General features: G+C 44.9%; 1 protein-coding gene across 6 annotated transcripts in view; it reads left to right on the plus strand.

The window, feature by feature from the left end:
- SVIL (supervillin) overlaps positions 1–25425 on the plus strand; it is a 170747-nt gene that overhangs the window by 21570 nt on the left and 123752 nt on the right. For all 6 annotated transcript variants that reach the window (XM_047754684.1, XM_047754685.1, XM_047754687.1 and 3 more), the window contains exon 2: positions 24611–24668. In XM_047754684.1, coding sequence (XP_047610640.1) covers positions 24611–24668 — 58 coding nt within the window. The remainder of the gene's footprint in view (positions 1–24610; positions 24669–25425) is intronic.

A 25425-nucleotide genomic window follows, 5' to 3' on the forward strand; every position in this document is an offset into this window, starting at 1 on the left:
ACACATATACACATCTATTCTCTCTCAGATTCTTTCCCCATAGATGGTCACCGAATATCGGGTAGAATTCTCTGTGCTTTACAGCAGGTCCCCGTTGGCCAATCATTCCATGTGCCTCAGCATGCATATGCCAATCCCGAACCCCCAGTCCATTCCTCCCCCTGTCTGTCCCCTTTGGGAACCATAAATGTGTTTGCAAAGTCTCTGAATTTGTTTCTGTTCTGCACATGAAATGAGATACTAAAAGCCCCTTTGTCTGCAGTAAAAGACCATGTCCCTGGAAAGTGATGGGGTTAGTAACTTAGGCTGGGCACTTGAATGGGGACTTGGTTTCCATACTTGAGGAGGTAGGGAAGGGGGTAATGCAGGCAAGGATGAGTGACACACACCCCTCGCCCCGCTGGACACCCTGTGGCCAGACCCCATACCTCTTTAGCTATGATTTCATTCCCCAGACGCCCAACCCTGCCATGGCTCAGGGCTTTGCTGAGATGCTTCCACCTTGAGCTCTGCATCCAGAGGGAAAGGAGTTTTCGAAAGACAGATGACAGATGGGCGCAGAGCAGCTGGGTCCCCCAGCAGAGCTCTCACTGGAGGAGGGGTTCCCACAAGAAGAAGTGGCATCTGGTGCAAGCCGTGTTCCCGGACATGAGACCCACACTCTGACCCATCACCACAAAGACTTGGCAATTGATCCTGCAGAGAAGAGGGGATTCTGGACCCTTCCCTGAACGCCACGTGCCCAGGGACAAGTCCACAGGCTATGGGGCCACAGGGCAGGAAGGACAGCATGGTTGCCCCAGTGGCCTCTGATCCCAGCCTGGGGTGAAGCAGCTCTAGGTGGCGTCCTCAGGGTGGGGCAGGAGGCAGCCCCAGGCTGTGGTCCCTCATCGTCCACCCAGGCTGGGGCCGTGGATGGAGAAGCTCATCTTGTACAACCAGCGGGCACGTGAGGAATGTGCCTGTGATGATGTGACAACAGGGAGCCAGCCTCTCCCATAGAAGCAGAGGAGAAGCACAAAATCAAAATCATGGTGCAGTGGGTTTAGGATCCTGCATTGTCATTGCAGCGGCTTGGGTCACTGTTGTGGCGCCGCGGGTTCAGTCCCTAGCGGAGAAACTTCTCATGCCACAGGCGCAATAACAACAGCAAAAACGAACAAGAACCAGCCATAGACTTCTCCCCTGTCCATTTGTATTTTTGTCTTGAAAAGTGAGTTTAAGAGCTTAGCCCACCGGAAATGCATTTTGTTCTCTTTTTATAGTACTAGTTTTGTTTTTTTTTCCCCCTTGGTTAGTAGGACTGTCTGTCACTCAACAGTGTTATAGTAGCTCGCTCCGTCACTCAACTAGGTGGCTGTGGCCCCTGTGCTCCTTCTCCCCCATTCTTTGTAAAAGCATCCTTTGTTAGTGCCGCAGGGGACCTGCGCCTTCAGTGGACCCAGGTACCCCGCCTCACCTGCCCTGTGCTCTGGGGAGTCCTCACCCAGCAGAGCTGCTGAGGCCCAGGGCAGCCAGCTCTCCAGGTGAATCTCATATCCCTGCTTTCTGGCAGCTACGCTGGCCTCAGTCTTTAGCCCTGGAAACATAGAGGGGGCTCTTCTCAGGGCTCCATCCTCAAGAATCCACTAGAAGGAGGCCCATCTAGCTCCGACTCTCACACCATGGTTTAGCAGATGTCGGGTAGCAAAAACAAAGCTAAAGAGATGCCAACCAGCTCCCCTTGCCCTCACGCTAGTGGGGGCTTAACCTTCCAAAAGCTTCTCAGCATCTTCTCACAGGGCATAGGGAATGGGGCAACCAGGCTCTTTAGAACTGCATATACATTCAGAGTACAAGAGTTTGGGAGTTCCCTGGTGGTCTAGTGGATAAGATTTGGCACTTTCACTGCTGTAACCCAGGTTCATTTCCCTGGTCTCTGAACTGAGATCGCACATCAAAATGCTGTACACAGTGGCCAAAAAAACCCAAAAACAACAACAAAAACCCCACAAGAATCACTTGGAACTTCACCCTTAACTGGAAGAACCTTTGCAGCAAGAAACTGAACAGGTAGAATTTTCAGCAGAAACAATCTCCCTGTAGTCATCTTTTATGAGAGTTTATGTTCCTACGAGACTCTCTTGCTCCTTATAATGTATACAGGTGGCTTCGTTGTCTTATTTGAAATTATGTAATAGATTGAAAAATTGACTATGTGTCTGTGATATTTAGGCACTTAAACACATTAGCATCAGAGTTCCCGTTGTGGCTCAGCAATAGTGAACCCAACTAGTATCCATGAAGATGTCAGTTCGGTCTCTGGTCTCGCTCAGTGGGTTAAGGACAGGCATTGCTGTGAGCTGCGGTATAGGTCACAGGCACAGTTCCGATTCGATCCCTAGCCTGGGAACTTCTATATGCCATGGGTGTGGCCCTAAAAAAAAAAAAAAAGAAAGAAAAGATATTTAGTATTGTTTCCTAGAAACCTCATAACAGGCCTGAGCCTTAGACCAGTACTAGGCTAGTATAAAGGAGCAGAGGTGGGTGATGGGGGCAGGTTCCTGCCCATCCTCCCTCTGAGCCCCAAGCCGACTTCATCGGCCACCCAGACAGCACTTGGGTTCCCCCAGGTACAGCCGAGTAAGACCCCTTCTCAGCATGGGGCTGCACACGGCCAGGTCCAGGGTTCCAGGCTGGCATTAGCATACTCTCTGCTTCCCTGGTGTGTCCTAACACCCTGTAAGAACTCACACATTCAGGACCATTTGTCCCCAAGGGAATGTATTATTGTGGTCGATTATTGCATTAGACGTACTACTACTTTTGTGAGACTGCCTCAGTCTTAAAGCTCTCAGTATTTTCGTGGAGAATATGCACAACTAAAAACAGCGAAAGCCCTTTCATGTAGCTGATCAGAAAGCCTTGTTAGTTGTGGAGTTCCTGTTGTGGCTCAGTAGGTTAAGGACCTGACTGCTGTCCTTGAGGATGTGGATTTAATCCCTGGCTTCACTCAGTGCATTAAGGATCCCATTTTGCCATGACTGTGGTGTAGGTCACAGATGAGGCTTAGATCCCACTTTGCTGTGGCTGTGGTGTGGGCTAGCAGCTGCAGCTCCAATTTGACGCCTAGCCTGGGAACTTCCCTATTCCATAGGTGTGGCCCTAATAAGAAAAAAAAAGTTGGGATGGCATGGGTATAGACAGCCCATGGTCATTTTGTTCAGCAGGTACTTGGTGAGGACACAGGTGAAAGGCTCTGGGTCTGCTTGTGGGGCAGGGAAGATAGAGGCAAGTGACAGTGACAGTCTAGGAGTTGTGCCAGCAATACCAAATAACTAGCATTTCAGAGTATTTGGTATTTAGATCACATAACATATATTTCACATACATTAAAATAAAAGGCCACTGGGCGTGTGGGACATGATGCCATACCTTTGTATGAGCTGTTTATTGCTTAGAATGGAATGTTCTCACTGATGCTTTTTGCCCAGCACCAGAAATGGACTTGGTCTATAGGTCACTCAATGCATAGTTTCCGAGCAATTGAATGAAATAATCTGCTAACATTTAAGTTCTTACATATCTTAGAGATTTTAAAGCTGCTGTAAACAAATTTGTCCTGACTTCAGGCTTTGCTTTGCTTTTCTGAGTGGTGGTTGTAAAATTGACTTGGGAAAGTGCATCCACTCCTTTCTGCCACTAGGGGGAGACATCATGCAGTTAAAGAATCCGGTTTTAATGACTTAAAAGAAAGGTTAGTACTTGGGCTAATGCTTCTAGATGTTGAGAACTGGGACTAGGTTAAATCAGTCCTGCAGGAGGAGGTTTAAAGCTCTAGCAGCCTCTTTTAAGCTGAACACAGGGTAAGCATGTGCCTGCGTTAAAAATATTCCCATAAAAATAGCCTGATAATGTGCTTGAAAATAATGTGTTCTATTAAAAGGTAGCAAATGAAGATTTAGTGCTTAATCACTTTAAAATCACTGTCTGCCCCCCTAATCAAATAGCACATGTAGTCTAATAGTGAAAAAGATGTAACATACATATTGAAAACATTCTTTTCTCTTCTTTTATTTATTTACTTTTCTTATTAGGGCTGCACCCATGGCGTATAAGTTCCCTGGCTAGAGGTCAAATCAGAGCCTAGGCCACAGCCACAGCAACGCCAGATCCAAGCCAGTTTTCAATCTACACCACAACTCACAGGAATGCTCGATCCTTAACCCACCGAGCCTGGCCAGGGCTTAAACCGGAGCCCTCATGGATACCAGTTGGGTTCTTTACCCGCTGAGCCTTAGTGGGAACTCCCATTCTTTCTTCTTCTGAAGGGGAAAAAAATCTGATAAAAATCCATCATCTGCTGATGTAATTGGCACAGTTTTAATTTCCAGGGGCAGGAGTGTGTACAGTGGTTCTAGTTCTGCTAAATGGCTCTCGACTAAATATATACCTTCAAAACCAAGTGTCACTTGCTCATCTAACATAATCAAGTCTATGAATAGATCTCTTGTGTGGAATCTTGTTAGACAGCCCCGCTTAAGCTAGAAATGCCCAGGGGGAGGGTAATTCGGTCCTATCTCTGTCGTTAAGGAGGGGGTCACAGGGACTAGAAGGGAGGAATTTTTTTTTTCCTATAATTTTTAGTTTTTCTATTAAGGAATTTTCTTTTATGACATTGCATTTCATTGGAATAAACAAGACAGGCTCAGTCATCACTGCTGAATATTTGAGAAATTAATTTATTCATTTTTTTCCCTGCTTTTGTATCTTCAGTTTGTAATTCCGAATGTCCTGAGGTTTGACCTCTGAACTTTTTGCAGGATGGTTCAGGCCATCCAGGCTTGTGCCTCCAGGAGTCTTAGTGGACAGAGCTCATGGCCAGGAGCTAAGCCTCTCTCGCCTTTCCTTTTCCTGGCCATGTCCTTGGCGGAAGGGCTAATTCAGAATCAAAGAGCAGAGTTCCCATTGTGGCTCAGCAGTTAACAAACCCAACTAGCATCCATGAGGATGCAGGTTCGATCCCTAGCCTCACTCATTGGGTTAAGGCTCCAGCGTTGCCATGAGCTGTGGTTTAGGTTGCAGATGCGGCTCAGATCCTGCGTTGCTGTGGTGTAGGCCAGCAGCTGTAGCTCTGATTGGACCCCTAGCCTGGGAACCTCCATATGCCGTGGGTGCGGCCCTAAAAAGACCAAAAAAAAAAAAAAAAAAACCAAAATCAGAGAGCCACAAGGTTGCCAGTGGAAGGATGAAGGGACTAATAGTGCTCCTGGGCCCTCTCACTGGGCCTTAAATAATGGGAATAAATCACAAAAGCTGGAGTTTCCATTGTGGCTCAGCGGGTTAAGAACCTGACTAGAATCTATGAGGAGGTGGGTTCGATCCCTAGCCACGCTCAGTGGGTTAAGGATCTGGCGTTGCCGTGAGCTGCAGTGTAGGTTGCAGACACAGCCCAGATCCCCAGTTGCTGTGGCTGTGGCAGAGCCCAGCAGCTGTGGCTCTGATTTGACCCCTAGCGGCCCTAAAAGAAAAAAAACCTAAAAAATAAAAAAGGTTGTTCCGGCACCTGACCCAGTGACTCTCCTTTAAGGACCCAGGACATGCAATCTCTCTGGAGAGGGTCTGTTGCTATTTTTGAAGTGGGGGCCTCTGGAGGAGTCAGGGTGCAGGCTGAATAGGCTGCTCCAAAGACTGATGGTGTGCGGTCTCTGTGGGAGCCTGGAAGGGCCTGGAGCAAAGAACTTTCCCTTGTATGGCCTCTTGCTCCAGGCCACAGCCCAAGTGAAGTTCCTTTAACCCAGAAAGCTGATCCCCAGGCTGGAGTCTGGCAGGCTCAGCTGGAGGAGGTTTCTATTATTATGTCAATGGCCCAACTGTGCAGCCTTTTAAGAGCTTTGGCAGCAGCTAACCCTTTGTCTGCCAAAAGGTAGGCTCTGGCTTTGCTCGCGAGCCCCCCCAGTTTGTACGGTGAACAGTAGGTGACCCAGAAGCCAGCCAGCCAGTCAGCTTGCACATGGCCTTATTAGGCAGACCAGCAGGCAGGCTGAGGAGGCTGGCGCCTGGGGACAGGCCAGCAGAGCGGGTGGCCATGGGCTTGCATTCTGTAAGGAGCCTGGAGCCCAAACCCTGGAGAGGTGGCCTAGTACCACTCAATTAATTCGAGTGCCCTGTGGTGCTTGAATATGCATTGTCCTTGGCAGTCACTGGATGGAAAGTGGGAGGTGACATCCCAAAGAACAGAGGGGCATAGCTCATGTATTTTCCTAGGGCTCTGCTCACTGTGTAGCCTGTGCTGTCAAGTCCTGTATCAGGACTTATTATTATGGACTTAATCAGGAACTGCTGACTATTTTCCATTTAGTCCAGGATGTTTTCAAGACGCAGAATCCTTTATTTTTCAGTGGCCACACCGTCAGCATCTGAAAGTTCCCGAGATTGAATCCAAGCTACAGCTGCAACCTATTCCACAGGTGCAGCAATGCCAGAGGCATGTAAGCCACCGCCCAGGCCAGGGATCAAACCCATGGCTCTGCAGGGACCTGAGCTGCTGCCGCTGAATTCCGAACCTTTGGTAGAACAGTGGGAACTTCCCCCCCTTTTTTTAAAGTGTGGTTGATTTACAATGTGTTAATTTCTACTGTACGGCAAAGTGACTCAGATATGGAGAGGTGTGTGTGTGTACACACACGCACATCCTTTTTCAATTTTGTTTTATCTCACGATACTGAATATAGTTCCCTGGGCTGTACAGTAGGACCTTGTGGTTGACCCATTCTATATATAATAGTTTGCATCTGCAAACCGCAAACTTCCTGTCCACCCCACCCCCCATCCGCTCCCGTTTGGCAACCGCAAGTCTATTCTCCATGTCCATATAGAGACTTGATCGAGTTTTATAGTGAAGCCTTTCTAGGGGGTGAGGTCATACGTGGAGAACCATCGCTGGGCAGTAATGTGGGACAGCACAAAGAACAGTCCTAGGAGCCGGGGGACCCGGGTTCGAGGGCTGTCACAAGTGGACAGATGATGTCGCGATGCAGGTTAGACGGAATGTGCTCTAGAACGACCTCTCCCTGTACATTTCTCTTCCAAAATGACATTCCTTACTCCTCTCTGTTCTCTTTGATAGTAAGGTTGAAGGAGTGGGATTGGATAAGAGCCACAGCTTTGCACCCAAGGGAAATAGCTACTTGATTGAATTTTTTTTGCTTTTCAGGACCACACTTGTGGCATATGGAGGTTCCCAGGCTAGGGGTCTAATCGGAGCTGTAGCCACCAGCCTACACCAGAGCCACAGCAACGCGGGATCTGGGCGGTGTCTGTGACCTACACCACAGCTCATGACAACACTGGATCCTTAACTCACTGAGTGAGACCAGGGATTGAACTCGCATCCTCATGGATACCAGTCGGGTTCGCTTCTGCTGAGCCACAATGGGAAGGAGCTCCCTCGACTGAATCTTTGAAGCTGAATCCGTCTTTTCTCTTTTGGGTGTTTTCCAAAGCTTGATGTGGTAACTAGAAACTGGGAAAAACAGCACTTGTTGATACTGAAATTTCTGTCCAGACATCGTATGTTCTTAAAACGAAGCAGTTATGGCTCCCGACGCAGAGCAGAAGGTTCCCAGTCATTCCTTCCCCGGCCCTTCCCCTTTGGTAACCATAGGTTTCTTTTCAAAGTCTGTGAGTCTGTTTCTATTCTGCAAATAAATTCATTTGCATCCTTTTTTAAGATTCCACATATAAGGGGTAGCATGTGGTATTTGTCTTTCTCTTTCTGACCTACTTTACTTCGTATGAAAATCTCTAGTTGCATCCATGTTGCTGCAAATGGCATTATTTTGTTATTTTTTATGGCTGAGTAGTATTCCATTGTGTATATGGACCATAGCTTACCTGTCCATCTGTCAGTGGACATTTAGGTTGTGTGCTATTGTGAATAGTGCATGAACATAGGGGTGCATGTGTCTTTTCCAATTATAGTTTTGTCCAGATATATGCCCAGGAGTGGGATTGCTGTATCCTGTGGTAGTTCAATTTTTCATTTTCTGAGGAACCCCTGTACTTGTTTCCATAGTGATTGTACCAGTTTTTATCCCCACCATCGTGGTAGGAGGGGAACCTGTTTTTTGAGGTCTCTTGGGTACAAGGTACCATAACCTTTAGGACATTGGGAGTAACCAGGAATGACATTGGGAGTGGCAGGTCAAACTTTTCTTGGGTTTTCACATGGATTATTGTTGTTGAGGTGGCCGTGGTTGTTAGTGTTATTAAGATGTCTTTCTGGGGACAAGGAAGCCCAGATGTTATTTTTCTCAGAGCACCTGCCTTCAAAGCAGTCAAGTTTAACTCTGGAAGAGTGAGGAGCCATCAGGTATTAGCAATGATTGAACATATTTATTCACCTGCCTTTTGGATTTTTCCACTCTTAAAAAATTCTCCTATCTGATGAGCCCGTATTGCCTAGCTCTGTGATCATGTGAAAACCATCAACTAGTGAGTTTTGGATGATTGACGTTCTGCACCCTCCCTGGATAAGTGTAATTGTGTCCACTCCCTTTCCGTCGATGGGGTTCCCCCTCAGTGAGGGGGGCTTGGGTCCTTGCATGTCTAAAGAAACGGCATTCTGCACCTTATGATGGTCTAGGATCCAGCTTCAGATTTTACACAGTAAACACCTAGGAGTGTATTGATTTATTAAATCATTGCTTAAGGACCTTTGTGTGTAGGTGCTCTGAATGGGTCATAAATATTCGCGTGTCTGTCCAACCTGGAAGGAGCACTGGACCATGTGCGGGTCAGCATCCATTTTTGTCCCCTTCTCCCCTCAGGAGATCCGTGCCCTGGACTTCCAGCACCTGCCTGTGTTTTGCTTCTGTTTGTGCTTTACCAAGAGTGTACTTTTTTTTTTTTCTTTTTTTGCCTACAGTGTAGGAGACTTTTATTTTTCTCCACATCTTCTCCAGCATTTGTTATTTGTAGACTCTTTTTTTTTTTGGCCATGCTAGCAGCATGCAGATGTTTCTGGGCCAGGGATCAAACCCAAACCACAGCCGTGACAATTCCAGATCCTTAACCACTAGGCCTCCAGGAAACTGCTACAGTGTATATTTTATAAAACTGTGGTAAAATAGATGTAATACAAAATTTACCATGTAGTTTTTTTTGTTTTTTGTTTGTTTGTTTGTTTGTTTTGTCTTTTCTAGGGCCGCAACCACAGCACATGGAGATTCCCAGGCTAGGGGTCTAATCGGAGCTGTAGCCGCCGGCCTACGCCAGAGCCACAGCAACATGGGATCTGAGCCGAATCTGCGACTTACACGACAGCTCATGGCAATGCTGGAACTTAACCCACTGAGCAAGGCCAGGGATCAAACCTGCAACCTCATGGTTCCTAGTCAGATCTGTTAACCACTGGGCCATGACGGAACTCCCGGGTAATCATTTTTAAGGGCATAGTTCAGTGGCATTAAGTACATTCATGCTGTTGTGCAGCCATCACCACCGCCCACCCCCAGAACATTTTATCTTCCCCAACTGAAACTCTGTGCCATCAAACCCTAGTTCCCCCTTGCCCCTTCCCTCTTGTTCCTGGTAGCCTTTCCATCTCTATGAATTTGATTCTTCTGCTTGCCTCGTCTATGTGGAATCATACACGATTTGTTCTTTTGTGTCTGGCTTATTTCATTGGACATAGTGTCTTCAAGGGTCATCGATGACACATATTCATAGCATGTGTCAGAATTTCACTTTTGAATCCTGAGTTGAATAATACTCCATTGTATGTATATTTCACTGAAATAGGGCATATGTGGGTTCCCAGGCTAGGAGTCCGGCAGAACTGTAGCCACCGGCCTACCCCAGAGCCACAGCAACTCGGGATCTGAGCCACGTCTGCGCCCTGCACTACAGTTCATGGCAATGCCAGATCCTTAACCCACGAGCAAGGCCAGGGATCAAACCCGCAACCTCATGGATACTAGTTGGGTTTGCTAATCACTGAGTCACAATGGTAACTCCTAAAAAAAATATATATATATATATTTTTTTATATTTATTTTATTTATAATTTTTTTTTTTTATTGGATGTGGCATGCGGAAGTTCCCAGGCCGGGAATTGAATCTGAGCCACAGTAGTGACAGTACCAGATCCCTAACCACTAAACCTCCAGGAGTTCCCAGTGTATATTTGAAACATGAAAGTGACCTTGGAGTTCCTGTCGTGGCGCAGTGGTTAACGAACCCAACTAGGAACCATGAGGTTGCGGGTTCGGTCCCTGCCCTTGCTCAGTGGGTTAACGATCCGGCATTGCCGTGAGCTGTGGTGTAGGTTGCAGACGCAGCTCGGATCCCGCGTTGCTGTGGCTCTGGCGTAGGCCGGCGGCTACAGCTCCGATTCGACCCCTAGCCTGGGAACCTCCATATGCCGCGGGAGCAGCCCAAGAAAAAGCAACAACAACAACAACAACAAAAGACAAAAAAAAAAAGAAAAGAAAGTGACCTTGGTCTTTTGTGTTTTTTTGCTCTGAGAAACAGTTGACCATCTTCTCTTGCTCTAAGCTCCTCAGATTGTTTTCCCCATTAGCTATAGATTCAAAATCAGCCAGAAGTTAAAATGATTACATTCTCATGACAAACATTAAAATTACTGTAAAGTATGAAGTTTGAGGGATTGCAATAAGCCTTTTCTTTAAAAAAGGATTCTTCCGAGTTCCCGTCGTGGCTCAGTGGTAACGAACCCAACCAGCATCCATGAGGACTCAGGTTCGATCCCTGGCCTCACTCAGTGGCTTAAGGATCCATCCGGCCTTGCCGTGAGCTGTGGTGTGGGTTGCAGATGAGGCTTAAATCTGGTGTTGCTGTAGCTGTGGTGCAGGCTGGCAGCTGTAGCTCTGATTCAGCCCCTAGCCTAGGAACTTCCATATGCTGCAGGTGCAGCCCTAAAATGACAAAAAAAAAAAAAAAAAGAAGTGGGGGGGATTCTTGAGGAATTCCCATTGTGACACAGTGGGTTAAGGATCTGGTGGTGTCTCTGGTGGTACAGGTTCGATACCCAGCCCAGTGCAGTGAGTTAAGGATCTGGCTTTGCCGCAGCTGTGGCGTAGATCACAGCTCATCTTGGATTTGATCCCTGGCCCAGGAACTTCCCTATGCCAAGGGTGCAGCCAACAACAATAACAGCAATTTGAATATAACAAGACCGGCATGGTTCTTTTAACACATCTGAGAAAGAAATATCTGTGAGTTGTAATATTTCTTATTGCTGAAAGTCCTTTGGCCTTTTCATCGCTGCATACATAGCCTCTTTTAAATCACCTTCCTTAATCATACGACACTAAATTTTATTTGCAGACTTGTCCTAAATATTGCCGCTGACTAAAATGCACAAAGCGTTTCACAGTGCATGCTCAAATAAGAAATCTGGAATGTCTGAATAACTAGTAGGTGATAAAAGGAAAATGCAAGGGGCGAAATGGCCTTCCCAACTGATGGGATTACCTCATGTCAGGCAATTCTGCCCCAGATTAAGAGTCTACACCCATAAATAAAACCCACCAAAGAAAATGAGAATACCATTTACAGCTGCTGCTAGCATACAAAATACTCCTTTAGAAGGCTATAAAAATATATCTTTCCCTTTGGAATGTCAGTCCAGCTGTCGACTTGAGTAGCTTAGAGGAGATTTCATGAAAATTGCTCTGTGGCATGTCTTAATGTTATTTTATTATTGATGTATTTATTTATTTTTCTTTCTATGGCTGCATCTGCGGCACATGGACGTTCCCAGGCTAGGGGTTGTTGAATTGGAGCTGCGGGTGCCAGCCTACACCGCAGCCGCAGCCACAGCCATGCCAGATCTGAGCCACATCTGTGACCTACGCCGCAGCTTGCAGCAACACCAGATCCTTAACCCACTGAGCAAGACTAGGGATTGAACTCACATCCTCATGGATACCAGTCGGGCTCTTAACCCACCGAACCACAGCAGGAACTCCCATGCTTCTTAATTTTAAAGAACGCACCATTAAGTCTCTGTAGTGTGTATCCAGACAGACATCTGTTAGTCATTGCTTCACGCTGTGCTATGTTGCCTTCGGTTTCAGCTCATTTTCCTGTGGACTAGGGGGTGGGGGGCCGCCCCAGAGCTATTCAGGCAGCACAGGAAGACCTCATATAGACCGTGGGCCCCTATACCTGCATCCCTTTACAATATGTAGGTTCCCTGCCTGGGTGAAATAACACACTTCCATTTTCAAGGCGCTTCCATGTCACTCACTTCATCATGCCCTCACCTTCGTATTTCCCTCTTGATTTTATGTTGGCTGCCCAAGAGGGTGCCTGTTCTGCTTTTTGAAAGGCATTTTAAGAGGTCAAGCTGGGCTTGAGTATTTATCCCAGGTCGTACCCTGACTCAGTCTTCTCATCTGCTGATGAGGATGCCAGTGGGATCCTGCCGAGGACCAGGTGCGCAGGGTGCCCCAGAGCTCTGTGCATCACGCCTGCCCTCCTCTGCCAGCGAGGGTGTGGGTCTTACCCTCTTTTCATCATCATACTGGGTATGGTGGAAGACGGCTTGTGGCCAACTGAGGTGTTCGGCTCTTTCCCTTTTCGTTGGCTCTGGTTCTGTTTTCTCTGCTGCAGCGATAACCCCCAAAGGACAGCTGCCCCTCGCCTCACAGGGACACTGAATGTTATCGGCCAGGACCACTGGCTTTTCAGTCTAGCCAAGGTGTAATCCTGAGTCCCGGCTATGACCATGCTGCTCATTACCTGATGGCTTAACACCTTGATCCTGTGTCGTCAGATTCTGTATCTTCTGACCTTGGCAATGAAGGAAGTGACCCTTCTTAGCGGAACTTGTAGCGACATGGTCCACAGCTAGATGACAGGAATCGTCCCCCTGTTTTGTCCCTGTTACACTATGTCCCTGGTGAATCCTTGACCATTTCTCCCTGTTTCCCCTGCAACGCACGCATGTTAATATTCTGCATCATCGCTTCACGTTTTAGGAAAGACAGGATGAGTTAGGAGCTATAGCCTCAAGGAGAAAGTGGTCCTAACTTTTCCTTTATGCCTCCTACTAAGAAATAGAGTTGATTGGGAATGGGACGGCGTCTAAGAGTGGGATGAACAGAAGGGATTCCATTGCTTGCCTGCTTACTTGCTTCATGCACTCACTCATTCACTGATTCATGCACTCACTCATTTACTCATTCATTCACTCACTCTCTTAGTCACTCATTCATTAGCGTATTCATTTACTCACTCATTCCTTCACTCATTCATTCCTTTACTTACTCATTTACTCACTCATTCCTTTACCTATCCATTTATCCAGGATTTAGGGGTCCTTGTTCTGAGCCAGACATTGTGCTATAGATGCAGGGGTTGTCCCTCAAGTTTATATAATCCTTTATCCAGGAGACAACGAAAGTCTCCAAGCGGAAAAAGTTTAACTGGCAAAAGAGAAGCCCCAAGGGAGAATGGAGTCAAGAAGGGGCTTTCACAGGTGGATTCCGTGCTGGTTGCTGGGGGTGGGTTGATCCAGGCAGTTCCGTGATCAGGGCCCACCTGGGGTCAAGTTTGAGAAGGTCCGCGCTGCAGGTTATGGAGGATGTTGACAAAACTCTGGGTCAGCTCCCGTGTTTATCACCAAGAAATGCGTACCGTGGGCTTAGAAGAAATGCACAAGGGGATCTTATGCCACATGCCCATGGGCAAACTTCCAGTCTTGATTTTTTTGGCCAAATCTAAGCCTGGGGGTTTCAGAAGGACCTGTTACCTTCCTCTCTGTTAGTGCATGATTGTTTTGGTAATTACAGAAGTAGTTCCTGCCTGTGGTGGGACCTTTGGAAATAGAGAGGGGAAGAGAGTTATGTCTGAGTTGGGAGAGAATTAATGTTCTGGTCTGTTTATTACCTTTCTGATACTCTGTGTGTGTGTGTGTCTAACATGTTGCCGGGGGAGGGGGAAGGGAGTGGGATGGACGGGGAGTTTGGGGTTAGTAGATGCCAACTATTCCATTTAGAATGGATAAGCAATGGGATCCTGCTATACAGCACAGAGAATTATATCCAGTCTCTTGGGATAGACTATGATGGGAAGACAGTATGAAATTGGCACAACACTGGAAATCATCTGTGCCCTACTGAAAAAAAATAAATTTAACTAAAGAAGACATACAACAACAAAAATAAAACATGAAAAAGTTCAAATCACCCATTGAGTTTCAACCTGCGTCTTTTATGTACCCATTCTTCTACATTTCGCCCTGCGTGGGTAGTTCCAGTTTTATACATTTATAACCACCATCCTGGTACACGCATCCTTGTACCCACTCCTGGTCACTTCCTTGGGTCCATTTCTGGAAGCAGAATGCCTGAGTCATTGCTTTATCCACTGGTCACATCCTTAGCCTGTCCTGCGAGGAGCTGAGGGCCTTGTGAAGGGAGGGAGGAGGCAGACAGTCATCTGCTGGTCACATTCTTCACTTTCTTTGCGACACTCACCCTCCACCAGGCAACACCGACTTCTGTCTTTGTCTTTGGTCTCAGATAGGCCCTTCCTTGTGTCTGGAGTCTGCCCTTGAAAAGCAAAATAAATAAATAAATAAATAAACACCTCGGAAACATCCAGTAAAATATTTTACTTCAGTAAAGCATTGCTTCTGAGTATTGAAGACAATAGTGCTTTGACAGTGGACACGATGACTGTATACGAGCTATAAGGAAAAAAATAAAAATCATTATGTAGGAGTTCCCGTCGTGGCGCAGTGGTTAACGAATCCAACTAGGAACCATGAGGTGGCGGGTTCGATCCCTGGCCTTGCTCAGTGGGTTAAGGATCTGGCATTGCCGTGAGCTGTGGTGTAGGTCGCAGATGCAGCTCGGATCCCGCACTGCTGTGGCTCTGGCGTAGGCGGGTGGCTACAGCTCCAATTCAACCCCTAGCCTGGGAACCTCGATATGCCTCGGGAATGGCCCAAGAAAATGGCAAAAAGACCAAAAAAAAAAAAAAATCATTGCATATATAAAAAAATTAAAATGGACAAGATGAATGTTTCTAAGGGGATGTAGTGGCCGAGAATTTTGTGTGTCTTGTGTAGGAGCAGCAATGCTGAGCTGGTGGTTCCGTGATCTCAGTTTTAACTTAAGATATCTTCTCCCTAAAATTTAAGAAAATCACAATTGCAACATAGTTTTTTCTGCAGATAAACAAAATATGTTAACCTACAGAATAATGGGAGGAGATCTTGTGGTACTGTATTATAATTATTAAATATACTATTATGGAGTTCCTCTTATGGCTTAGCTGGTTAAGAACCTAACTCATGTCCATGAGGACTCGGGTTCGATCCCTGGCCTTGCTCAGCGGGCTAAGGATCTGGCATTGCTGTGAGCTGTGGTGCAGGTTGCAGATGAGGCTTGGATCTGGTGTTGCTGTGGCTGAGGTGTAGGCTCGCAGCTGCAGCTCCGATTCAACCTTGAGCCTGGGATCCCTCATCTGCCATAGATGCAGCCCTAAAATGAAAAAATATATATATATTATTAAATGGTTATTATTCTTTCTAATTATTGGAGGGAAAAAAAAATGTCCTGGCAACTTTTACTGCTGTAAAATGTAGATTTCTTCATTGTCTTTTTCGGTTTCATGTGAAGGGGTTCCTTAAGTAGGAGGTTACATTGCATATCCATAGTTTCATAAAGACATCTGTGGTTTTTCTTTTCAACAATCGAGCCATATTTAAATCTGTTTGCTTTGTATCGTAATTGAAGGGCGAGGCAATTCTAATAAGAGCTCATGACCAACTTAAAGAGAATGTCCTAGTTCTTTGTATCCTGGGCTGGAATTTTCATTTAAAAAGCTTAAAGTAGAATTATTCCATGATAATTCAAAAGAAGCATTTAGATTCACCAAGGATAATTCTTTTTTTTTTTTTTTTGGTCCTTTCTAGGGCTGCACCTGTGGCATGTGGAGGTTCCCAGGCTAGTGGTTTATTCAGAGCTACAGCTGCCGGCCTACATCACAGCCATAGCAGTGCCAGATATGAGCCATGTCTGTGACCTACACCACAGCTCACAGCAATGCTGGATCCTTACCCCACTGAGTGAGGCCAGGGATCGAACCCTCAACCTTATAGTTCCTCGGCAGATTTGTTTCCACTGAACCACGACAGGAACTTCCAAAATCCATCCTTTTGGAAGGATTATGTGTAAATATAAACCTCATTCCATCTTATCTAATGATTCATGTTCAGAATCAGGTGCTTCCACAATTTCCTCCCCTTCTTCCTGTCTTTGCAACTGTTTTCTTTTGTCTTCTTGTTCCTAGTCATTGCCTGACAGTCAACTTTCTGCTGCAGTTACCCACAGCACTGAGATTGTTCCTTGTGGAGTTTTTTTCACCTGCCTTATTTGCCCTTTCATCCCAATTTTCTGAGAGTTGGAATCATCAACAATACAGAGAAAATGCCAGATGCCATCCCTGCCCCATGTAGTAGCCAGCATTAGCATCCCTTATATTGCTATGCCTTAATTAATTTGGCATAGAAATTAAGTTTGTAGCTTAGAAGTCAGGTTTTTTTGTTTTGTTTTGTTTTGTTTTTCTGTGGCCACAGCATGCAGAAGTTCCTGAGCCAGGGATTGAACCCCAGCCACAGCAGTGACAATGCCAGGTCCTTAACCACTAGGCTACCAGGGAGTCCCAGAAATCAGTTTAAATCCATCCGGTTTGAATGCATGGATTGGGAGTTTGGGGTTAGTAGATGCAAACCATGAACTTTAGAATGAATAAGCAATGGGGTCCTATTGTGCAGCACAGGGAACTATATCCAGTCTCTTGGAATAGACCAAGATGGGAGATAATATGAGAAAAAGAATATATATATATATGTATGACTGGGTCACTTTGCTGTACAACAGAAGTTGGCACAACATTGTAAATCACCTCTGATCAAAAACATTTATAAAATCAAATCAAGTCAATCCAGATCATTTTATTTTTTTTAATTTTTTTAAAATTTTTTTATTTTCCCACTGTACAGCAAAGGGGTCAGGTTATCCTTACATGTATACATTACAATTACATTTTCCCCCCACCATTTGTTCTGTTGCAACATGAGTATCTAGACAAAGTTCTCAATGCTATTCAGCAGGATCTCCTTGTAAATCTATTCTAAGTTGTGTCTGATAAGCCCAAGCTCCCGATCATTTTTAGATCGGCATCTCTAGCCTTTAGAAAAGAGCATTCCATTATTTCCTGTGATTATTCAGCCAGCATCCCCTGCAGGTCTGCTACCTGCCAGATAAGTATTCAGCACTAAACAGGCAAAGACAGACAGACCCAGGGTCCCTGCCTCCTGGGGGAGTGGGGGCGGTGGTGACTGGAAGGAAATCAGGATCTTGAGGCCCCCTCCCCGGGGTCCTAGTGCTCCATCACTCACCAAGTGTGAACCCAGAGCAAGGTACGCCCCTAGTGCTCTGTTTCTTCCTCATCTAATATAGGAGACGATTTTCCTAGCTTCTCCCTAATGTTCCTTTTAGATGTGAAGTTGTCAGTCTCTAATTATTGCAGATTTTTCTTGGAATTGCATCACCACCGCCTGGCCCCACCAGCTCCATGCTGCGGTTAACAATCATCAGAGGACTCGGCGTTCCTGCCGTGGCTCAGTGGTAACGAACCCGACTAGTATCCATGAGGACTCAGGTTCAATCCCCGGCCTTGCACTCATCGGGTTAAGGATCTGGTATTGCCGCATGCTGCAGTGTAGGTCACAGATTCGACTCAGATCTGGCGTGGCTGTGGCTGTAGGCCAACAGCTGCAGCTCCAATTCGACCGCTAGCCTGGGACCTTCCATATGCTGTGGGTGTGGCCCTAAAAAGACCAATAAAAAATGTCAGAGGACTCCAGGGTTACTGGTTCTGCACATAATGTGCTTGGAAGTCACCACTTCATCCCAATAACAAGTAAAAGGCTAAATGGATGGAAAAATCAGCAGTTCTTTTTGGGTTCGTAGGAGAGGGGAGGACATTGGGCAAACCACTGCCCCTGAGTCTGGAGAGACAGACGGGCCAGTATAGTGAGTCGTGTGTTACAAGAGCAGAGACACCCTTGCAATGCATCAAAGAGAGCCTCTTCAATCAAAGGTGCTGGGACAACTGGATAGCTACATGCAAAAAACAACCAACGAGGAAAAAAGAATCTAGACCTTACACCAGGCACAAAAATGAATTCAAAATGGATCACAAACCTTTTTGATGATGATTGTTCTGACTAGCTTGAGGTGAGACCTCCTTGTGCTTCGGATTTGCATTTCTCTGATAATCATTGATTCAGAGCCTCTTTTCAGGTGCTTTTTGGCCCTGTCTGTCTTCTTTGGAGACATGTCTGCTTAGATCTTCTGCCCGTTTTTGAATTGTGGTGTTTGTCTTTTTGATAGAAAGCTGTATGAGATGTTTATATGCTTTGGAGATTAATCCCTTGTCGGTCGCTTTCTTGGTTAAGATTTCTTTCCCAGTCTCTGTGTTGTCTTTTGTTGTTGTTGTTGTTAATGGTTTCCTTTGCTGTGCAACAGCTTTTCAGTTTAATCAGGTCCCATTTATTTACTTTTGTTTTTATTTTCATTACTCTAGGAGGTGGATCGAAAAAGAAATTGCTGCAGTTTATGTCAGAGAGGATTCCGCCTATGTTTTTTACTAAGAGTTTTATAGTATCCAGTCTTACATTCTTACATTTAGGTCTTTAATCCATTTTGAGTTTATTTTTGTGCATGATATTGGAGAGTATTTTTTCTTTTCTTTTCTTTTTTTTTTTTTTTGTCTTTTTAGGGCTGTACCCGCAGCATATGGAGGTTCCCAGGCTAGGGGTCAAATCGAACCTGTAGCTGCTGGCCTGCATCACAGCCATAGCCACGCCAGATCCTAGCTGGGTCTGCAAACTACACCACAGTTCACGGTAACACTGGATCCTTAACCCACTGAGAAAGGCCAGAGGTCGAACCTGCGTCCTCATGGATCCTAGTCATATTTGTTTCCACTGGACCATGACATGAACTTCATTATTTTACATGCAGCTGTCCAGTTTTCCTAGCACCACTTATTGAAGATACTGTCTTTTCTTCATTGTATATTCTTGCCTCCTCTGTCATAGACTAATTGTCTGTGTGGGTTTTTTTCTGGCCTTTCTGGCCTTTTCCACTGATCTATATGGCTGTTTTTGTGCCAGTACCATACTGTTTTGATGACTATAGCTTTGAAGTATAGTCTGAGGTCAGGAAGCCTGACTCCTTCAGTTCTGTTTTTCTTTATCAAAATTGCTTTGGCTATTTTTGGTCTTTTGTCATTAAAAGTCTACAAACAGTAAATAGTGGAGATGATGTGGAGAAAAGAGAACCCTCCTACACCGATGGTGGGAATATTAGCTATTGCAACCACTATAGAAACATTATGGAGGTTCCTTCAAAAACTGAAAAAAGAACTGCCATTTGAGCCAGCAATCTCACTCCTGGGCATATACCCAGAAAAAAAAATTAAAAATGTACATGCACCCCAATGTTCACTGCAGCACTATTTAGAACAGCCGAGACGTGGAAGCAACCTAAATGTTCATCAAAAGAAGATTGGATAAAGAAGATATGGTGCATATACACAAGGGAATATGACTCATCCATAAAACAGCATGAAATAATGCCCTTTGCAGCAACATGCGTGGACCTAGAGATTCACATACTAAGTGAAATAAGTCAGAGAGAGAAAGACACATATCATATGAGATAACTGCTATGTGGAATCTAATAAAAATGGTACAATAGAAGTTACAAAACAGAAAGAGACTCAAAGATTTTCAACGCCAAACTTATGGTTACCAAAAGGGAAACGTATGGGGGGGAGAGAGAAATTGGGGTGTTGGGATTGATATACACACACTATTATGTATAAAATAGATGGGTAACAAGGACCTACTCTGTAGCACAGGGAAATTTATTCAATACTGTGTAATAACCTACAAGGGGAAAGAATCTGAAAAAGTAATGGATACATGTATATGTAGAACTGATTTACTTTGAAGTATGCCTGAAATCAATACAAATTTGGAAGTCAACTCTATTCCAATAAATAAAAAAAAAAAACTTAAAACACAGAACTGTAAAACCACCAGATTATATAGGAGAAATTCAGATGACCTTGGATACGGCGATGCCTTTTTAGATACAATACCAAAGACACGATCCATGAAAGAAATAATTGGTATGTTGAACTTCCTTAAAGTGATAAACTTCAGTTCTGCCAAAGACAGTTTAAGAGAATTAGAAGATAAGCCACATACTTAACAGTTGCAGAAAATATTTGCAAACGACACATCTGATGAAAAAAAAATTGTCATCCAAAATCTACAAAAGAACTCTTGAACCTCAGCAGTGTGAAAACAAACAATTGAATCCAGTTTGGGACACAGTCCTGCCAACGTCACTGGCAAAGCGATATAGATAGCAAATAAGCCCTTGAAAAGATGCTCCACATCATATGTCATCAAGGAAATGGCATTGAAAACAATAAGATGCCACAACACACCTATCAGACTGGCCAAATTCCAGAGCCCCGACATCACCAAATGCGGGCAAGGATGTGCAGCAGCATGAACTCTCACATGTTGCTGTGGGAGTGCAGGATGGTACCGTCACTCTGGAACTCAGTTTGGCAGTTTCTTATCCAGTAGGCATATTCATACCAGATAATCCAGCAGTCATACCAACTGATGTTTACCCAGAGAAGGTGAAAACTCCTACACAAAAAACCTGCAGTGGATTTTTTTTTTTTTTTTTTTGGTCCTTTGTCTTTTTAGGGCTACACCCACAGCATATGGAGGTTCCCAGGCTAGGGGTTGAAAAGGAGCTGTAGCCGCCGGCCTACGCCAGAGCTACAGCAACACGGGATCCAAGCCTCATCTGCGACCTACACCACAGCTCACAGCAATGCTGGATCCTTAACCCACTGAGCAAGGCCAGGGATCAAACCTGCAACCTCATGGTTCCTAGTTGGATTCGTTCACCACTGAGCCACGACAGGAAATCCTGCAATGGATTTTTTAAATGGGTGCACCTGCGAGGCATATGGAAGGAAGTTCCTGGGCCAGGGATTAAATTCAAGCTGCAGCATACAATGCAGCTGCGGCAACTCTGGATCCTTCAACCCACTGCATCAGGCTTGGGATCAAACTCCACACCTCCATGGCAACCTGAGCAGCTGGATTCTTTTTGCTTTTTAGTGCCGTTGGATTCTTGACCCACTTCACCACAGCAAGGATTCCCCTGCAGTGGATTTTGATAGAAGCTTTATTCATCATGGCCAAAGCTCTCAGTTGCCGAGATGTCCTTCAGTGGGTGAATGGGTAAATCACCTGTGGTCCCTCCAGACAGTAGAATACTATTCAGGACTGAAAAGAAATGAGCTATCAAACCATGAAAAGACACAGGGGATGCTTAAATGCATATTGTGTCCTACGTCCTCAGTGAAAGGCTATGATTCCAACTCTGTGACATTCTGGAAAAGGCAAAACTATGGAGACAGAAAAAGATCCATGGTTGCCGAGGGAGGAGGAGGGGAAGGGAGATGACTAGGCAGAGCACAGGGTTCTTAGGGCAGTGAAAACACTCTGGGTGACCCTGTAATGATGGGTACAGGTCATTATATATTTGTCCAAACCCATAGAATGGACACCACCAAGGATGAACTCTGAGGTTAAGCTATGGTGATTATGATGTGTCCATGTAGGTCCATCCTTGGTAACAAATGTACCGTCTGGTGGGGGATGCTGGTGACGGGGGAGGCTATGCATGTGTGGGGCCAGGACGTATATGAGAAATCTGTACCTTCCTCCTAATTTTGCAGGAAACCTAAACCTTCTCTAAAAAGTCTCTTTTAAAAAAGTAAAATAAACATGTAGTTTCCACTGTGGCTCAGTGGGTTATGAACCCGACTAGGATCCACGAGGACGCAGGTTCGATCCCTGGCCTCACTCAGTGGGTTAAGGATCCAGCGTTGCTGTGAGCTGCAGTGTCGGTCGCAGACACGGCTCAGATCTGCTGTGGCCATGGCATAGGTTGGCAGCTGCAGCTCTGCTTCAGCCCCTAGCCTGGGCACTTCCGTATGCCGCAGGTGCAGCCCTAAAAGGCAAAAATGAATAAATAAATAAATAAGAAGAAAAGAAACGCATCCGTCGACTAAATAACACTAAAGAGCTCTGTCTCACATTAACGTTCTTGAACCTCTCGTAAGACCTGCTTTTTCTTTTCCCACAATTTCACTCATCTGTTGTTCATAAATCTTAACTCTTAACCATGGGGTTTGGCACCCTGGTAGATCAAGTGTTTCATTGAACGTAGCCAAAGCCAGACTCACTCCGAGCCGTCTGGGAACAGTTTGGCGGCCTCCCCTCTTCCCAGTATGTCCGAGCGTCCCTGGATGGTTTTCTTTGTGTGGGCGTGTTTGTTTTCCAGGGCAGACAGGAGTTGTTCTGAGGGCTCATGGCATCGTCTCCTTAGCCGAAGCAGAGGCTGTGATTTGGCCGTGGCTTTGAAGCCTTAACCTCATAAATGTCCCATCACTGGAATCCATTCTATTTCAGCATCCCCAGGCCTCATTTCTGCTTGTAATCTGATTACGGGGTCTGAGCTCTTCCAGCCCGCAGTGTCTTGCTTTGCGTTGACTCTGTCCTCAAGGACACGAGTGCCTGATTGCTCCAGCCCTGCGCTGTGAAAAATCTCAACCCAGTTTTGCTCAGACGGGGCCGCAGGCCGGGGCTGGTGGAGAGTTCAGTCTAAAGCAGGCTCCCTCCCTGAACTTTCTCTATGCAACCATGTTCGGAAGCCCAGGGATTTCTAGCTACCTGGGGGCTTTCAAGTTCTCTGACAAGCAAGGTAAGGCGAGAGCAATGGAAAATGCGCTTCTGTGTTTATTTTCCTGAATTCCTTGCAGCCTCGATGTTACCTTGTCTGCTCCTGCGTCCAGCTAGTTATCCGGTTTTCTCAAAGGATGCTTTAAATATCTAATTGACTTTATAAATTAGCGTACCTCGTGATTGCTGAGAACTGTGGTGTTTTTCCCCCCCTGTTGTGAATTAAAGATGTTGCTAAACCACTAAAGCCTTGTGGAGGAGACACTGCCGATGTAATTGGAATGCCCAAACTTTGGATTAAGTTCTTCTGGATGGGCTGCACTTTAGCTAAAGTATTTTTTTTCTAAATCAAATGCTATAGGTACTAAATTATTTCCAGTAGTCCGGGTGTGTGTTCGGCTTTTGATGGAATCTTCATGTGAGACAGTTTGGAACTTTTTTAGTGGCTTCCTTTCGAGCCCAGAGAAAAAGATATGCTTTCAGTGTAACTATGGGAGAAGCAGGCATCACAGATTCAGTTCACTGATGGGACGAAAAAGAAATGCTTAGCTATCTTGCAGGTCACATTTGAAATCCAGCCTTTGCATCTAAAATATTTTCTAGCACAAATGCATGATTAGGAAATGATTTGAACAATTGAGGCCTCAGACTCTGGAATTTTCTTCTGCAATGTTTGATAGCTTTCTCGACCAAGTTCTCTTTTGCTAAATACCAAAGATATTTGGGTGCCCAGAAGATATTTGTACCAAAGATATTTGTGTCATTAGCAGGAAAGCCTAGCTGTTGAATTGGCATTATACCTTTTGTTTTATTGTATTTCTCTGGTTAGTCAGAATTTCCAGATTCCAGGAATCAGGATATATTTTGATGGGTCATGTCAGCATCTGGTATATTTTGAACCTCCTTTTCCTGAAGCTTCTGCCTCTGAACATTAAACAATAAAAGGCACTTCCATAGGGGAAGAAGTTTCTGTACAGGCTCTAATTGTGGTTTTCTTGGTGGACAAATGGTTGCTATGCCAAAAGCTGTAAAACAGATTACTTACCCAAAGCTGGTTATAAATTTGTCTGTGCCTGGTTTTCATTAGCCGGTTCACTCGGATGTGTGTTTTTGCCGTATGGCATTGTTACCAGCTGTCTCGACATAATATACATCTTGTCTTCAAAAATAAATAGGTGGCTCATTTCATGTGTTGTTATTATTTATATTTTAATGAAGGCAATAAAAACATAGCAGAAGTGTCCTTCCACTTTCATCACCTCCCCACGCACCTCCACCCCCACCATAGATTCTTTAAAAGCATCTCAAATATATCAGGCAGTGATGACTTTCAACCTTCCTGGTGACCTTGATCAAAATTGTTTTAATATTTTTTCTCTTCTTTTTTTCTGATTGTGATAGCTATGTTATTCAACCCTTAACTGCTTTGAGTTATTCTTGTAGCCAGAATGAATTTAAATGATAATAGCATTAAATTCTGTTAGAATTTTTTTTTTTAACTCACAGATTTATTATTAGCCAAAACCCCAAACAGAAACAACTTACCTGTGTAAAATGTATGTTGTGAAATTTGATTCTCAAAGGCGTCCTTCTTGAATTCCTATTTCTGGTTCATGGTTTCCTTTTTTTAAATTACATGTTCTCAAAGGGAGTTCAAAAATTGTTTTTCCCACTGGGTTTTGGGGTTTTAACTTACTGTGTCACTATTTCAATCTGGCGTCCTTTCTTTCTCCTTAGGTTTGAACAAGAACAACTTCAGCGTCATTGGATTCCCACGTCAAAGAAAAGTTCCAAGGTAAAGTAGTCTTTGCTCAAGGAATCTGAAGTTTGGGAAGATTTATAGTAGGGTTTGACATTATTCTCCTAAATTCCTAATTCATGAGTTTTAAATGTTTGAAAAAATGTTTTCTCCGTAGAGTTTGATTTATTCAAACATGTGAAGCAAGCTGACTTAGCAGTTCACTCAGCCAGCAGAGATTCTTTTTGTATTTAATACTGTTTACGGGAACTCTTTGCAGAATGGGCTGTTGGTTTCTCTGTAACTGCACACTTGCAGAGGGCTATTATCTTCCCGTTCTCATACCTACCTCTAAGCCTGAGATGTCCTTTTGGCAATCTCCCTGGTCGGTAAGGGAGCTTTGGATTTTTAAAGAAAGGATTGAGCCTTCTTCCTCCTCCTTCTCTCTTCTCCTTCTACCCTTTCTTTTTCCCTTACTTCCCTCCCTCCACTCATTTACCCTCTTACCTGTCCAGGTGAGCTCTTGGTGCGTGGTCTCTTGACCTTTCTGCACTTCAGTGCCATTGGCTGCAGGATACTAATTTGGCTACTAGTTTGGTTTACCTGATGTGCTCAACCTCCTTGTACACCATCATCGATATGAGATAGAAAAAAAATTAAATTTGTGCCAAACGAGATAGCTTTAGTTCAGGTGAGTCCCAGGAGATCACCATCCCTAATAGGTTTTGAGATTTTTCAAGCAGAGACACAAAATTAGGTGTGGATTTCAACATATACTTTATTACATATACTTTATACATATATACCATATGTA

This window comes from Phacochoerus africanus, chromosome 12 (assembly GCF_016906955.1).
Source record: "Phacochoerus africanus isolate WHEZ1 chromosome 12, ROS_Pafr_v1, whole genome shotgun sequence".
In the NCBI taxonomy this organism is placed as follows: Eukaryota; Metazoa; Chordata; class Mammalia; order Artiodactyla; family Suidae; genus Phacochoerus; species Phacochoerus africanus.